Genomic DNA, 17,673 nt, shown 5'->3' on the forward strand with positions numbered 1-17,673 from the left:
ACCTCTCTGATCCACTCTGTTTACATCTTAATCATCTCATAATCATCTGATTAAATTGTGTAGAATTAAAAAAAATTATTTAGATCACAGGTTTAATTCTATAAAAAATATTGAGCTGTTATGTTTTATTCAAAGGCACATTCTCTCCATACTGTGTTTAATAAATACTGCATGAACAACTAAACCACTTATGAAACATCAACAATGGATTATAGGAAAAAAAAAACATGCTGAATCTCCAGGGGTCTCCGCTTCAACCGACTCCCCCAGAAAATATGGTGCGTGTGGGCTGCTTTGCCTAAATTTAGCCAATCACCATCATTTATCTCTGAGTCATCACTTAAACTGGGCAAAAGGCTCGAAACCTGAGTCAATCTCCACAAACTGCAGCAACATTAACAAAATGCCTAAACAGCAGTGAGTCTGTTAAAGACGCTGAGTGATATTTGCCGAATTAGAGAAACGAAGATTTATCCCAAATTCACAATACATAAGATTTAGGAATCTTATCTTACAGCATCTTATCTCCAGTTAGGAAATCTTACTCGATGAAAGTCCACAATCAACTGTCATGTCTGTTTCGAAACCGACCACACACACACACACACACACACACACACACACACACACACACACACACACACACAGCTGAAACGTCAACACATCATTAATCAAGTTGGCTAACGGTAGCTGCCGTTACTGATGTAAAAAAGGGAAGTAGTGAATACTGTGAGAGCGCCCCCTGCTGTTCATCAGAGCGCCCCCTGCTGTTTATCAGAGCACCCGCTCCCCAGTTTCAGTCTCCATTTCCCAAACACTTTAGCCGAGCGCGCTAACGTTCCTCCTCCTAATAAACAGACACACGTTCAGCTCCGCCTCCTCTTTATTCACCTCCATCACTGTAATATTCCATCATCTACATTAACACAGGAAGGTGATCAGAGGGGCGGTGGAGTTCGAGTCGGCAGCGTCTGAGATGTTTAAAACGCAGAGTTAGAAAAGAAAAACATCTCCCAGTGAAAGCCGCGTTTTACAGTAGAAATAAATGGAGCTCATTATGCTGGTAGTGAACTACGCTGCCTGACTCAGCCGCCTCAGAACCAGAGAAACGGGCCTTAAACAGAAGTCAGGACCCTGCTGGGGTTCATCCTGAAGTTAGGACAGGATTTAGGAGGTTTAGGAGGAGTTAATGATGAGATAACGAAGGTAGGAGCTGTTGTTCTATAATAGATACTGTACTGAATTCAGTCCATACTGAAGTTGTTATTGTGACTAAACAGATCAGATTTCAGAGTTGAGATTTTCCTGTAATACAGGCTCTACTGCTCAAACACAGCAGGTAAAAGTGGCCCAAATCTGTTTGGATTTTCACAGATGAGCTTCTAAACCAACCCACACACACAAAAGAACAGCTTCAAGTTGCTTCAGGCGGCTCATCCAAAGGTAACAATCACGACTGCCAACGAACGTCAGTCACTCCCGGAGGATCAGCTCCATGAACAGGGAGGGTTGTGGATGAGTCTCTTCAGTAACATCAGCCTAAATGTTCATGAGTCTCAGCAGGGTGAAATGATGATGAATGTAGAGTTGGGATGAGGTAAAAGCATGAATTTCAGTACCACATATAAGCGTCTCAAATCGGAAGTGAAAAGATCGGATTTGGGCCACTTATTTTTTTGTTTTTTGGGCCACTGATTTTTTTCCTCAAATGTGACACAGATGTGTGTCTGCGTGTCAGTGTGAACAGATAAACACACTAAATCTGACATTTTCAAATCCGATTTGAGACACTTTCATATGTGGTACTGAAATCCGATCCACATGTCCCAATGTGACTCAGTCCAAACAGCCAGATCAGAATTCATGCGACTTTTACGTCAGTCCAACTCGACATTCGTCGTTATTTCGTGCTGCTGAGACTCATAAACATTTAGGCTCCGTGTTTGAAATGGTTTAGTACGAAACAGCCGATCGCAGACAGAAGAGCCTGAAGCGTTTAAAGAACCTGAAGGCATGAACCAAAGAAGTGGCCGTGGCCAAACACTGGGCCCTTTTTACGGCAAACTCGAACACACTGTGGGTGATGAATCCAGCTGTCAACTGCATAATCGCTCCTGCCATGCTGCCAAAGGCGACTGGCGTTTGTTGGCAGTCGTGATTGTTTACCTCTGGATGAGCCGCGTGAAGCTCTGTTCTTTTGCGCATGGAAGTCGGTTTGGGAGCTGATCTGTTCAGACTGATGACACATACCGATCACATTTAAAAGATAATCTGAATGGCCAAACTAAAAAGATCTGGTGAGAAAATCTGATTCGGGCCTCTTCACCTGCTGTGTAGACGCAGCCTAAACGTATTTAGAAAATGGATATTTTCAGTCGTAAAATCTGATTGGCTGAGCCACGATCAAGGTAAAAAACTCAATTTATACCAATATGACTGCAAATATGACTGCACACAACCTGCTCTGCTACATGTAACTGTAAGCTGAAAAGCACAATATGGTGATGAATCCTTCACTTACTGGTAAATGGCCAATCAAAGAAGAGATGCTGTCGGATACATAGATGATGTTTCCGTCTGTGGTGAGTGCAATGAGGAAACCGTCCAGAGCCTGTACACAAAATAAATACACATTACACATTAAATTTATGAATATCAAGAAGTATATCAGTTAAAAATATCATGGTTTTCCTATCAAAACCTCATAATCATTGGAAAACTAGTGGAAAACAACAGCTTCCCTTTACACAGTGTGAACATTTCAAGATGAATTGACCAACAGAAATTTTCCAAAATGACTGAGAATAAAATACAGCTACTATTATTAACACTAACGTTCAAAAGTTGAGAATTACTGTTTTTAGTCAGATAAAATTGTCACGGTTGGCTCCTCCCACTCTTCCATGTGCTCCTTTGTTTTGGTCTTCCGTGTGCGTTTGTTTTGGTTTTAGTCCTGCCCCCTGTTTGGTGACTCCGCCCCTGATTGTTTTCACCTGACCCTCGTTATCCCTGTGTATTTAAGCCCTGTGTTTGCCTCGTGTGTTTGCCGGTCTTTGTTTGATGTATCGTTCTGTTTGTTGGCTTCATTTGAATCCCTGTGTGGTTGATTGTATTCTGGCCTGTCATGTCTGAACCCCGTTTTCTCCGTGTTGGCTCTTTGACCCTGGACTGTCTTGACCATGACCCTGGATTTGCCCCTAATAAATCTCGCTTATCTCCGCGTATGCGTCCGCCTCATCGCTCCTCGTTACAAAAATCTATTTGGTGCAGCTTTCAAATAACAAGCATGAAGCTGCAAATGTTAGTCGGGGCCAAAATGACAAACAGAGCTGCAGTAGATGATAAAATGACTGAGAAAGCTTTTCTAATTAATGAATATCAAAAATTTGTAGAATTTCAAAAGTGGAGACCAAATCTTTTGGCTGATAACTTGCCAAAAAATGACCCTTAACAGATGATTAGAGTGTATTATTTACCATTTAACAACTTCCTGAGAAACTGAGTAAAACTAAACATCCATTTTTGAAGTTTGGAATATTAAAATCCACACTGTGTAACGCTGGGTTTGCAGATCAGACACTCGCGGATAAAAATGAACCCGGCAGATTTATTCAAACGGAGATAAACAGGGTTGACACCAGACCAGGTCAATACCCAGAATAGCCAGACAAAATACACAGGCATGGACGAAAGCGGAGTCGAAAAAACAGGTGAGGGGCGTAACACGAAAAAAAACAACAAACAAAGCCAGGAGTGAGAATCATAAACGGGGAAAAACGTGAGGTCATACATGGAATTACAATCGGAGAAACAAACGGCTTGGTATTCGGGTATATATACTGGGAAATACTGGTATATATACAGAGCAAAACAGGTGGTGGTGATTAGTATTCAGGTGACTGTGATCTGCTGGTTTGTGATTGGCTGGTAGAGTCTTGTGACAGACAGAAGGATTCTGGGAAGTGGAGTCCTTGATGGTATGAGAGTCCGAATGAGAACCAGGGAGCGTGACGCACTGTAGAAGTTATTATTGCATATAAATGAACAACCATTATAAATTCATTGATTCCAAATCTTTTATCTGTTTGAAGATGAGGCTTTTTGTTCTGATGGCGACAATTTGCACCTTTTGAAAATGTGGCATTTTCCATCCTGTAATTGACACGAAATGGTCTTATAAAGGCAGCTCGTTGGCGTGGCGCTAGGAAGGTATGCCAGTCATCTAAATTAGCCTCGCTGTCGTTCCTGTCATCACAGACGAGCTTCGTTTTGCACCGCGAACGCAGTATAAACCACATCAGGGGCGCGTGGGCCAGTTTCGGCTGCTCGGCGTGCAGAGGCCAAACCTCAGCACTGACTCAATGATTAATCCTGCGTCTGCTGTTTGAACCACAGTGGAGGCTTCAAAGTCGTCTCTGGCTGCAAAACACAAACCAATTCACATTCACTAGAACCCTGATTCCGCTTCACGGAACAGGGACGGAATCTCGGCACGGTTTTCTTCTCTGATGCTGAAAACGAGTTGATTTAACATTCAAAGGCTTTTGATCCGGTAATTAGAGAAGTTGGTGGGCTGGTTTTACCTGAGGAGATGCTGCAATCGGAGGAACTGAATGGGTTCATTCAAATGACCAAACGCTGACCGTCTTGTGAGAAAACGGTTCTACATAGTACCAAAAAAGGGTCCCTTGGCTTGTGACAATACAATTGCAACAGTACAATTTCTATTGCTTTACTATTAGAATTAATATTATACATATCATCTAATTACACACTTAAAATGATGGTTCTTCAAGGGTTCTTTAGTAAAAAAAATGGTTCTGTATAGAATCATGAACACTTAAAGAACCCTTTGTAGTATTACAAGGTTCTTCAGATTGATGGAGAATGTACTGTAGATGATTCAGTATAGAACCTTTTTGAACCCACGTCAGGACTAAGCTAATCGCTAAAACTGGGCTCTCTGTACGGTTCCTCTATGCTTGAGTTCAAAACAAGGTCCTAGACTGCGAGGGTCTCCTTAGAACTGATGTGTCACAAGCACACAAGCCCGGGGGCCAGTTTCGGCCCGTAGCACTACAATCCCCAGCATGCAATGCAGCATAATGTGCAAGGTATTATGTAAAGTATCCTATTTCTATATTTATTCCTTTATTTATTCTATTTCTGAATATTTGGAGTATTCATTACGGAACATTTCAAGATGAAGGTGATTTGGAGTATAAACGATGTCCAGCTCAGGTTACAGCAAAATGTTATTTAACACTCAGATAAAAACACCTGCATTACGTCCACCGGCTGTGCTCACGTCTCGGCTGTGTGGAGCTGTCCGAGTAAGGAAGCGTTAATAGCTGTGGATTATTTCCCTCGCCTTAAAACCGTTGGCACTGGCTCAGAATCGCTGCGTTTAAAGTTTAACTATCACTTCCCTCGCGCCTCACTGCGCGGCGGAGGAATAACTCCAGCAGCTCAACACTTCCGGCCTTTCCGCCGTAGCGCTGACTCACTGATCCACAGTGTTTCCTCTGCTTTGATCCCTCTGCAATAAAGCAGCAACGTATGCAACACGTTTCCTTCTCTTTGGCCTCTGGCTCTGACAGAAAGCAGCCGATCCACTCCTGAATTAAGGAATGTGTAGGAATAATCACGGACCACAGCATTCCCGAAGGACGTACTGGCAGTTATAGTGGTTGATTTTTTATAGTAATATATATAAACTCACTGTGATGACCTTTTTTTGTGTTTTTATGTATTTTATTATTATTATTATTTGATTTATTTATGTATTTATTTGTGTTTGAGGGTAAAATATCGGCTTCCATTTTAGCAAAAATGCTAAATGTATTTGTGAAGAGCGAATCTAATCAATATATCGCAGATCTCCCATTATAAGATCGTTATGACAATATTATCAGACTATTTATCTTGTTTCTAGACTTTTATTTCATGGTAATCATTCTGGTCATTAACACTTTATTAACATGACTTTGCAAGCTAGTTTTGTCCTTTATCCTTTCTTATCAGTCCAAAATTACATTGCATCTCACCAAGTGAAAACGCCCTAATTCTAACCAATACATGGAATTTTTCTTATTCTGAGACTATTTTAAGACGTACATTCAACTTATTTCTGTATAGGTTGTACTTATTTTAAGCAACTTTATCTTATTAAAGCGCCTTATTTCACTGTCAGATCTGCTTTGATGCTGATCATTTAGCTTATTTTGAAAAATAATGCTCAAAACAAGGTGGTCTGCCAACAGAATGAGACACTTTTTTGAGAAAAAATCACTCAAAACAAGAACAAAACGTACGCAAATAAGTTAAATAATCTCAGAATTCGTGAATCTCTATATGTGAATCTCAAATATGCGTTCAAAGCAAAGTTTGTTTGAGCCTAAAACTTAAAACATGATGTCACCCAAACGCAAACTTATCCCAGATTTATTGGAAACTTTTATTTAACTGGAAATTTTGATTCGACTAAAACTTGCCAAGAAAACCAAAACAAGTGTTGGAACATGTGCTGAATGCTACTGGGTTGGATCTACTGGCGTGAAACTGGCTCTGCAGGCGGATATTACAGATTCACACAAGGCCATTTTAAAAACAAAGCTAAGTGCAGGTCTATGGGATGAAACGTTTGCTCATATCTTACCGCACATTTCAAGAAAAACACCAAAATCCTGAAAAAACATTTTGGTCGCTGTTTTCTGTGTTTTTACGTCATACAGGCTGATTCAAAAAGATTCATCGGTTTTCAAAATTATTTATTTCTCCTGTAAATCATCACAGATCAGTGCAGTGAGCTGTAAACGGTTTAAATGAGCATAAAGTTTATTATGTAGTTCTACAAGGTCTCAGTCTGAACCTCCTCCAGCTGGACGGACGACATCAACACCACAGTCAGACTCATCCCAGACTGGACTGAGCGTGTCGGGCGTCGCTGCTCTCACGGCTCTTTCAGTGGGATTTCGGAGATCATCCAGTGCTGTGGAACCAGCGCCGAACGCTCTGAGCTGCTGGAGCTTCACTGCTGATGAAAATCCCGCTGCTCAGTTCTGACGGATTCACTCTGATTGACGTGGAGAACGCAGAACGTTCTGCTCAGGGGTCTCAGCTCCTCTCAGACTGAAGGGAGCCAGTCAGAAACTCTATGACCCCCTCTTACAGTTGGATTGTGATTGGTTCCTCGGCTCCTCACAGTTGAAAAAATAGGTCGCTTTGAAATCGGATTCATCTTTTTGAAGCGGCTTGTATGAACGCCTGTATTATCAGTTTATTACTCCTACAAACTTTATGTAGATGACAAAGAGACGACAAAGAAATCCTGACTAGCTGCCTGGTCTGTTACCACATGATGTAGCTTGAGATACATATTAGCTGGATATCACCATGGAGTAGGAACACAGCTGTTATAGTGTGTATTATTCCAATGGAATATAACCTTTCATAGAACCTCTAGAACCTCTATAAGACTTCTTGTTGGTATTCCCATTAAACACTGGACATATAAGGAGTGTTTTACCTCCAACATTAACTGGGTGAATTCCTCATTGCTGAGGAACGAAGGCTTCCAGTCCTGCCGGATCTCACACGACTCGGTCTGCGCTGTGATCTCTGGAAAACATAAAACAGCCACAAAACTCACACTGAGACTTCAGCCTGGAATTCTTGGGATTCTGGAGGCATGTGAGGCTGGAATCTTAAAAGCTGGGAGTCAAGCCAGAAGAGATGATCAGTACCAGAGTCTTAGAAGAACAAAGTGAACAGGTGGTCAGTTTATGTTAGTTGTTCATTCTCTTGTGAATTCCACAGGTCAGGGTAATGAGAATTCCATAGGTTTTGGCCCTGGGAATTCTTATAGAATGGGAAAGGTGTGAGATGTGGCTTTAATTTAGAAACGCTATATGTCCAAAAGTTTTTAGACACATGCTAATCCAGCGTTTCTTCTTAAAGTCAAAGGTATTCCAGGGCCTTCATTCTCACTTTGCTGCTATAGCAGTTTCAACTCTTCTGGGAAGGTTTACCACTAGATGTTGGAACATTGCTGTGAAGACTTGACTGTATTCTGCCACAAGGTCAGTTACTGATGCTGGATCATCAGTTTTAGATTACAAAAGCCGCTCCAGCTCTTCCCAAAGGTACTGGATGCAATGGGTGCATCTAAATTTAAAAATTAAGTAGCTGAACTCACTAACTATAACAGGTGTCTGGATACTTTTGGACGTATAGTGTAACTAAACAAGACCAACCCAAAGACTCCAACACCATTAATACACTAAATATATTCAATCAGCCAAGACACGTTTGGTGCCTGAAGACGTTTTCATGTATTATAAATGTCTGTATTGTCCGTTTATTACTCATATAAACTTAGTCGATGACAAAGAGATCAACAATACAACTTTGACTAGCTGCCTTGACAGTCACTGGCTTTCTCAGCAGGTGATAAGGAGGGATAGACTGCACTTCTTTACCATCTCTGCATAGAAACTGTTGGCATGCTGTGCATCATGGTGTGCAAGGCCATATTAGCTAGCCATATTTATATGCAGCCTGATAATCTGTTAAGGATCCGACTAATAGCTCAATTAGAATAGAATACGTCCATGTAAACACCTCAGTCGGAATAGTCTAGTCCGATTGAGGCAATTCGGAATACAGTTGCTATCCAATTGAACGAGGTGGGTAATCCTGTAAACGATAATAGAAATAGAAGAATAATATCCGTGTAAACGCCTGTATCCGATTACATTCCCTATCGGAAAGTTTCAGTCCGTTCTGCATGAGGGTCGCGTCACAGTGAGAGTTTATCCCGTTCAACACGGCGGAGCAGAAACTGGTCTGCAGAGGAGACGAAGTTCATGCTCTGATCTTTAAAAGACGGCGGTGGGACGGACGTCCAGCTTATGCGTCTCAGAGCGCGACGTCTTCCTCTCGGCCTTCTTTAATAAGGACGTGTGAAGGACGTTTTCCTGAGTCTGACGTCATTTTAAAGCAGTTAAAAACACAATCACTGCTCACTGCTGCTCATCTCACTGACTGGACTCTGCTGGTTGTCATGGTAACGTCTACACTAAGCGGTTCTCTACACATGCGCATCATTGTGGACCTGACTACTTGTAGTGTGAATGCAAATAGACATTTTCATCAAACTGCTGAGTACAGTGAGAATAAACACCTCAGTCTTAACCTGTAATCTGAATTTGTTCAGTCGTATTGGCAAAAATCTTTGCATATAAACACTGACGCTGAATAATTATGCGGGCACGGCCTCTCAACCACTGAAATATGCAAAATCACTGGAATTCTCCTTTGACTGTGGATTTTTTTAAGCTGGTGCTTCTTAGCCACATTAGCACTGTAGCTCCTGCGCTACTAAAACTAAAGAAGCAGGACAAAAATAACGAGACTCTGATTAATCCTTTAAAGACATTGACAGTAAAGGCATAATTCTTCACCTTTCTGCTTCTGCAGGAAGTCGATGGTCCTCTGCAGGATGGTGGACTTGTCCATTTTGCGGGGGTGGCCCTGCCCCTGCAGCATGGTGCACAGCTCTTTAATGAGCACATTGAACTGGTCTCTCCGCTTCTTCTCCGACTTATTACGGGACGCCCTGCACACAAACACGGGGGGACACGAGTCACTAACATTCAGCTCTGTTTAACTGGGTATACAGTCCACATGCCATCAATCACTCACAACTGGTCATAAAACAACACTCTGACATCTAAATGGGTCTGCATAGTGAACCACAGTCAGAGTCAAAGGGTGTATAGGGTCCTTTTTTGTGAATAATTTGTAGGTAGTGTGACGAGAGGAGGTTGGGTTCCCCCCTCGTGAGCCTTGGTTCCTCCCAAGGTTTCTTCCTCAGCTCTGAGGGAGGTTCTCCTTGCCACTGTCGCCCCTGGGTTGCTCACCTGGGGGTTTACATTCATGTTAAAACTTTGTCTTTGTCTACTGGATTTTTTGTGAAGCTGCTTTGTGACAACATCAGTTGTAAAAGCGCTACAAATAAATTTGACTTGACTTGATTTGTCTAGTAGCAGTGAAAACGACCTGCAGGCAGTGATTCATCTGGATTGACTCTGCAATGCAGGAATCTTTTATAACTGATTCTAACTCACTAAAACATGAACTCATACAATTAAACATAAAATGTAAAACAAAGCCCAGCTTACTATTTTCATTGTCTGCATTCCTATATTTTGAATTAATAGTTCCTCCAGTTACATTTGTGTATTCTGTAAATTTGTGATTCCCATCAAAAGATTCAAAAAGATTTGATTCAATGATTCAAATCAGCCACGGGTGAAGAGAGAAATAAATGTCCACTTGGGCTGAACGGAATCAAAGATTTGAAGAATTGAAGTTCAACGTAAGTTACAGTAGCAAGATCTTATTTCGATCATTTCTGGATCATTCCTGTCGCTCTGCTGTTCATCAGGAATGCTTTATACTTTGTAAACAGCAGCCGGGATTTTCAAACCATGAACAAGTAGATAAAAAAAAAAAAAAAAAAAAGGTGTTTTTTTTCCTCAGACGGCTGCTGTGTGTTAGGAGAACATGCACAAAAGTGAAGGTGGAACTGTGCTCCAGATGTAGGTTCACATCTTCACACCTTCATAACACTATTCATCTCCCTCTCTCCCTCTCTCGCTCTTTAAGAGCTTCAGGCTTTTCACACTCATTCACACTGCTGTTCTGTTGTGTTAAGAGAGAGTGAGAGAGAGAGAGAGAGAGAGAGAGAGAGAGCGAGAGGAGTGAGAAAGACAGACAAAGAGAGCAAGGTAGAAGAGAGTGGACAGAAAGGAAATAAGAGGAAAGAGAGATGGAGAGAGACATGGTGAAAAAAAGAGGAGAAAGTCTTGCTATTCATATGAGGACGTCCGTAGACTTCTACTGATTTTTTAGTTACTGTAGCTAAATAACACTAAACCTAAACATAATCCTAATCTTAACCTTAACCTCAGTATCCAAAAGGCTAATTTTATACTCTTTTAGTTTTCAAATAAAAAAAGTAATTGTTAAAACAACACAGCAAAAAATGTCCTCACCTGAGCAAAAAATCCATTTATTCCTATCAAAGTGAGATCATGGGGTCCTCACAAGTTTGGCACTACAAGAACACACACACACACACACACACACACACACACCTCTTAGCTCTGTCTTTCTCATCTTCGTCCATCAAGTCGTCCACACAGCTGCTGGTTCTGAAAGAAGTAATTAAAATCCAATGAAAAACAGTTTCTGGCTCTTCAGGCTCATTTACACACATTTGAGCTGTACTGTTGTTTGCAAGTGACATATTCTGTTGATTTTCTCAGCGAAATTAAGTTTACACAACTATGACTTCGCAAAGTTTAAGAGTTGTGTGTGTGTGTTTGCCGCTGCTGTCGGAACAAAACCTAGTATCTCCAAAACGGTAACTTTACAGGAGAAGGAAAAACGTACATTACTGTCAATGTAAGTAAATAGAACCAAAAGTTTATCCAAGTCATTTTTGGCCGTTTATTTTGGTCCATCCTTCATGAAATTTACACACAAGGCCAACAATATAAATGGCCATAGTTCTTAAAGGACTGGTGGAATATAGCACAGATAAAGAACGTACGGATAAATAAAAATGAGCAGCTTGTCCAGTTCAGCTCATTTTTAATAATACAAGCAATGCATTTTGGGGGGGGGTGTAAAATGTGTTGCTGTAACTGGAACAACACAAGTGAAAGTTCTGATTAAGGCTTTTTCCCAATTTACACAGCTTATATGGACCCAATGACACCACGATCACCACGATGACCCCAAAATGTCTCTGAAACACTTTTATACACACCTCAAAAATGAAGGTACATTAGCACTTAGCACAGCTTTGTTAGCGGAGTGTGTACTTACTCCCATTCCCTCCGGCTGGACGGACAAAGACCACCGAATTCAGAAAGATTGTCCATGCTCACTCCCTCTCCCATCCAGGCCGTCTGCGAACGGTGCCGTGTCCCATTCGCGCCGACTGCGCTCAAACCCTTACGGAAAAGCAGACACACTCCGCTCACTAGCCTCCTCCAGCTAGCGGCTCACCTCTACCACCAGATCTAGCCGTTAGCGCCGACCTCCTGATGGCTAGTAGCTGCTACCACTGTCCCAACCGGCTGGCCGAGCCTTCCCGGGTGGTGGCTAGCTGATCATCCGGGGACGGTTAGCCGATAAAGCTGACCGCTAGCATTGAGGCGCTTCTATCTCGGTCAGTCACCTTCGGATTTCCATGGAGGTCAGTCGCAGAAACAGCAGGGCCTGAAAGAGGAAGCAGCAACATAGAAGAGGCGGATGAGATTCAGCTGCGCTGTGGTCAGTATGAGCTGATCAGTTATTACAGAACCCATACACACTTTTCCTCCCTGGTTCCTCAACGTGACGCCATATTTGGTGCCTCTTTAGCTTAGCACAATGCTAATGTAGCTAACAAACAAAGGAAGCTAAAGCCCAACAATCAGCATCGTGTACGTCGTGTGATTTTACCACACGTTTTCTGACACATTCTTATTTCTAAAAACGAACAAAAGTGCAGATAACTGCAGGCTTCAGGACGGCTAATACTGGTTTAGCCTATGCCAGAATATCGTTTTCCATTTCTGTGTCGTAGCGTCAGAACCACATCCGCAAGTCTTTCTGTGGCGGCTTAACAACTTTACTCAGTTTTAAGGCAACATTTACATTTAAACGTTACGTTTATCCAATTAGGTTTACACAAGTACTTCACAAAGTTTAACACACACACACACACACACACACACACACACACACACACACACACACACACACACACAATCCATCCATCCATCCATCCCTACAGACACGGGGAGAACATGCAAACTCCACACAGAGAGGACCCCGGTCACCCGGCCAGGGAATCGAACCCGGGCCCTATTTGATGTGAGGCGACAGCGCTACCCACCTTGTCACTGTGCCACCATGCCACCCCAGTTTCAACGCAGGTACAAACTGAAAATTTACACGTTCCTTACAGTCGGTCTGATTTCTGCCGCAAAGAAATCAGTTTAAATGGCTGGTCGTCTCGCTTTGAGTCAGAAACCACCTCTGCAGGATAGACTACACCTGTTCTCGTCGGTCGGAGATACAAAAGATCACAGACCTCCTGACACAGATTTACACCACAGACAGGGGCAGAGTTCTACTTTGTTTCCGGCACTGAGACGTTTTTCTACCGTGTGGTTCCAAAAGCTGGTGGGCGGTTCTGTTCAAGTCAGCTGTGCTCAGAGCATCAAGCTCCATCAGTGCTCAGGCCTTCTTATCCTACAACACACAACACAGATTATTACTCAAATATAACTAACACAGCTAGCCTTCCCTCTCCGTCACGCGGCAGACTCAAACAGCGAATACCTTCGCCGCAGCTTCGCTAACGTTACCCACCATCCCTCCACAGTGTTGCTGAAACACAGCAGGAGACCCAGTCTAAACAAGCAGTGGATCAGAATAAACCCGCACACGGGAGACGGGCGCTTCCGAAACGCCGCTTTACCGTACAACACGGGCTCTTTCTGAGTTACAGCTAATCTGACCAACACACACAAAAAGACGTCTGAACGAATAATCACTTCAAAACGGAACGTAATCTGCGAGGGACGACGTGTTCAGTGTGGTTATGGAAGACACAGCCACAGATAAAGTCCTTATGTAGCTAATCAATAATCAATGACACTCTTCAGAACCCACTGCCCCCCAAACCAGCTGCGGTGAACATGCAGAACCCACATCCAATGACAAAGCAGTGGAGCTGCACTGTAACAGCTCAGTACACATTACATCCGCCCGCAGGAGACTGACCTAGAAACCAGCTGAGATAATCCAACACACATCAGAGAGAGAGAGAGAGAGAGAGAGAGAGAGAGAGAGAGAGAGAGAGAGAGAGAGAGAGAGAGAAAGAGAGAGCGAGAGAGAGAGACAGAGAGAGAGAGAGAGAGAGAGAATGAGAGAGAGAATGAGAAAGAGAGAGAGAGAGAAACACAGTGAAAGAGTGAGAGAGAATGAGAGAGAGAGAGAGAGAGAGAGAGAGAGAGAGAAACACAGTGAAAGAGAGAGAGAGAATGAGAGAGAGAGAAAGAGAGAGAGAGAACAGAGGGGCAGAGAGGGAGAAGGGAAGCTATAGAGACTAACAGGAAGGAATGAATAAACAACAAAGGAAAAAAACAATGAGTGAACAGCCGTCAGCACACACACTCGCTCACTCGCTCACTCGCTCACTCACACACACACACACACACAAGACATAAACTCACACAAAAGTGGATGTTCTGGTGGATCTTCTGGCAAAAAAAGCCTGAATCTTAGTTTAGAGAAAATAATCACAATTTAAATCACATTCGCATTACGAGTAAGTAAAATTGCAACTAATTACTCCGTCCAAAACCAGCATCCATCCCAAACCAACATTCGTTCAAAACCAGCATCCGTCCAAAACCAGCATCCGTCCAAAACCAGCATTCGTCCGAAACCAACATCCGTTCAAAACCAGCATCCGTCCAAAACCAGCATTCGTCCAAAACCAACATCCGTTCAAAACCAGCATCCGTCCAAAACCAGCATCCGTCCAAAACCAGCATCCGTTCAAAACCAGCATCTGTCCCAAACCAACATTCGTTCAAAACCAGCATCCGTCCCAAGCCAACATTCGTTCAAAACCAGCATCCGTCCAAAACCAGCATCCGTCCAAAACCAGCATTTGTCCAAAACCAGCATCCGTTCAAAACCAGCATCCATCCCAAACCAGCATCCGTCCAAAACCAGCATCCGTCCCAAACCAGCATCCGTCCCAAACCAGCATCCGTTCAAAACCAACATCCGTCCAAAACCAGCATCCATCCCAAACCAGCATCCGTTCAAAACCAGCATCCGTCCAAAACCAGCATCCATCCCAAACCAGCATCCGTTCAAAACCAGCATCCGTCCAAAACCAGCATCCGTTCAAAACCAGCATCCATCCCAAACCAGCATCCGTCCAAAACCAGCATCCGTTCAAAACCAGCATCCGTCCAAAACCAGCATCCGTCCAAAACCAGCATCCATCCCAAACCAGCATCCATCCCAAACCAGCATCCATCCCAAACCAGCATCCGTTCAAAACCAGCATCCGTCCAAAACCAGCATCCGTCCCAAACCAACATTCGTCCAAAACCAGCATCCGTCCAAAACCAGCAGCCGTCCAAAACCAGCATCCGTCCAAAACCAGCATCCGTCCCAAACCAACATCCGTCCAAAACCAGCATCCGTCCAAAACCAGCATCCGTCCAAAACCAGCATCCGTCCAAACCAAGCGTCCGTCCAAAACCAGCATCCGTCCCAAACCAGCATCCGTCCCAAACCAGCATCCGTCCCAAACCAACATCCGTCCAAAACCAGCATCCGTCCAAAACCAGCATCCGTCCAAACCAAGCGTCCGTTCAAAACCAGCATCCGTCCAAAACCAGCATCCGTCCCAAACCAGCATCCGTCCCAAACCAGCATCCGTCCAAACCCAGCGTCCGTCCAAAACCAGCATCCGTCCAAAACCAGCATCCGTCCAAAACCAGCATCCGTCCAAAACCAGCATCCGTCCAAACCAAGCGTCCGTTCAAAACCAGCATCCGTCCCAAACCAGCATCCGTCCCAAACCAGCATCCGTCCAAAACCAGCATCCGTCCAAAACCAGCATCCGTCCAAAACCAGCATCCGTCCAAACCCAGCGTCCGTTCAAAACCAGCATCCGTCCAAAACCAGCATCCGTCCCAAACCAGCATCCGTCCCAAACCAACATCCGTCCAAAACCAGCATCCGTCCAAAACCAGCATCCGTCCAAACCAAGCGTCCGTTCAAACCAAGCGTCCGTTCAAAACCAGCATCCGTCCAAAACCAGCATCCGTCCCAAACCAGCATCCGTCCCAAACCAGCATCCGTCCAAAACCAGCATCCGTCCAAACCCAGCATCCGTCCAAAACCAGCATCCGTCCCAAACCAGCATCCGTCCCAAACCAGCATCCGTCCCAAACCAGCATCCGTCCCAAACCAACATCCGTTCAAAACCAGCATCCGTCCAAAACCAGCATCCGTCCCAAACCAACATCCGTCCAAAACCAGCATCCGTCCAAAACCAGCGTCCGTCCAAACCAAGCGTCCGTTCAAAACCAGCATCCGTCCAAAACCAGCATCCGTCCAAAACCAGCATCCGTCCCAAACCAGCATCCGTCCCAAACCAGCATCCGTCCCAAACCAACATTCGTCCAAAACCAACATTCGTCCAAAACCAGCATCTGTCCCAAACCAGCATCCGTCCAAAACCAGCATCCGTCCAAAACCAGCGTCCGTCCCAAACCAGCATCCGTCCAAACCCAGCGTCCGTCCAAAACCAGCATCCGTCCAAAACCAGCATCCGTTCAAAACCAGCATCCATCCCAGACCAGCATGCGTCCAAAACCAGCATCCGTCCCAAACCAGCATCCGTCCAAAACCAGCATCCGTCCAAAACCAGCATTCGTCCAAAACCAGCATGCGTCCAAAACAGCATCCGTCCCAAACCAGCATCTGTCCAAAACCAACATTTGTCCAAAACCAGCATCTGTCCCAAACCAACATTTGTCCAAAACCAGCATCTGTCCAAAACCAACATCCATACAAAACCAACATCCATTCAAAGCCAACATCCATAACCAGCATCCATCCAAAACCAACATCGAAAACCAACAACCATCCAAGATCAGCATCCGTCCAAGACCAGCATGCACTCAAAACCAACATCCATAACTAGCATCCATCCAAAACCAGCATCCGTCCAAAACCAACATCCAAAACCAGCATCTGTCCATAACTAGCATCCATCCAAAACCAGCATCCGTCCAAAACCAACATCCGACCAGCACACGTAACACCACAAACATTACTGATATTATGGATCAATACGGCAAGTTTTTTTGTTATTTTAAAATAACAGTAATCCACTCGAGACCTGGTGTTTCACATGATGCTGTAGAATCCCACAAAACATAAACCAACATAAACCAAGACGTCGACTCAGTTAAGCCAGAGTACAGGCTTGTTCTGAATGTTTATCAGATACTATGAAACGAATAGTTCCGGTCCTAAAATCCAACTGGCTGAGCCGCGTTAGAAGGTGTTGAAAAATCTACAATATACGCACATCTATGACCTCCTCATAACCGAACACTATCACTGTACTACAGCACCAAAAACCCTTGAGCCATTAATGGAATAATCTTTTACTCTAAGGCTGCTCACATGGAGCACCGAGTGCACTGATGAGGTAAGAACCCGTTTTTGTTTAAACTGAGCGGCTGGCAACTTATGTTCTTAACTAGAACCTGGCTAACAGGCTAAAAGAGCCAACAGCCTAAACAGCTCCATCATTAACATCACTTGAATTAAAGCATTTACAGTATGATTTACTGTAAAACGGTAGAATAAAGTCTAAAAAACGTCACTTGAATGTTTTGAGTTTTGAGTTCCAGTTATGAAAGTCTAGATGTTCTAACCTCTATAGCCCAACATGTATCGAGTGTGGATGTTTCTGAGACCCAAATGACTTTCTTAGCTGGATTTTGCTCTGCTGGGCTGCAGGATCCGGTGTTTGAACTCCTATGTAGTGCACTCTGTAGGGAGCAG

The 17,673-nt window shown here is 43.7% G+C and overlaps 1 protein-coding gene across 2 annotated transcripts in view; it reads right to left on the minus strand.

The window, feature by feature from the left end:
• npas2 (neuronal PAS domain protein 2) overlaps positions 1-17,673 on the minus strand; it is a 122,172-nt gene that overhangs the window by 25,414 nt on the left and 79,085 nt on the right. For both annotated transcript variants that reach the window (XM_037533410.1, XM_017721884.2), the window contains exons 3-7: positions 11,899-12,294; positions 11,163-11,219; positions 9,465-9,619; positions 7,529-7,620; positions 2,522-2,611 (exon numbers count right to left, since the gene is read on the minus strand). In XM_037533410.1, coding sequence (XP_037389307.1) covers positions 2,522-2,611; positions 7,529-7,620; positions 9,465-9,619; positions 11,163-11,219; positions 11,899-11,972 — 468 coding nt within the window. In that variant the 5' untranslated portion in view covers positions 11,973-12,294. The remainder of the gene's footprint in view (positions 1-2,521; positions 2,612-7,528; positions 7,621-9,464; positions 9,620-11,162; positions 11,220-11,898; positions 12,295-17,673) is intronic.

Source organism: Pygocentrus nattereri, chromosome 23 (assembly GCF_015220715.1).
Source record: "Pygocentrus nattereri isolate fPygNat1 chromosome 23, fPygNat1.pri, whole genome shotgun sequence".
Taxonomy (NCBI): domain Eukaryota; kingdom Metazoa; phylum Chordata; class Actinopteri; order Characiformes; family Serrasalmidae; genus Pygocentrus; species Pygocentrus nattereri.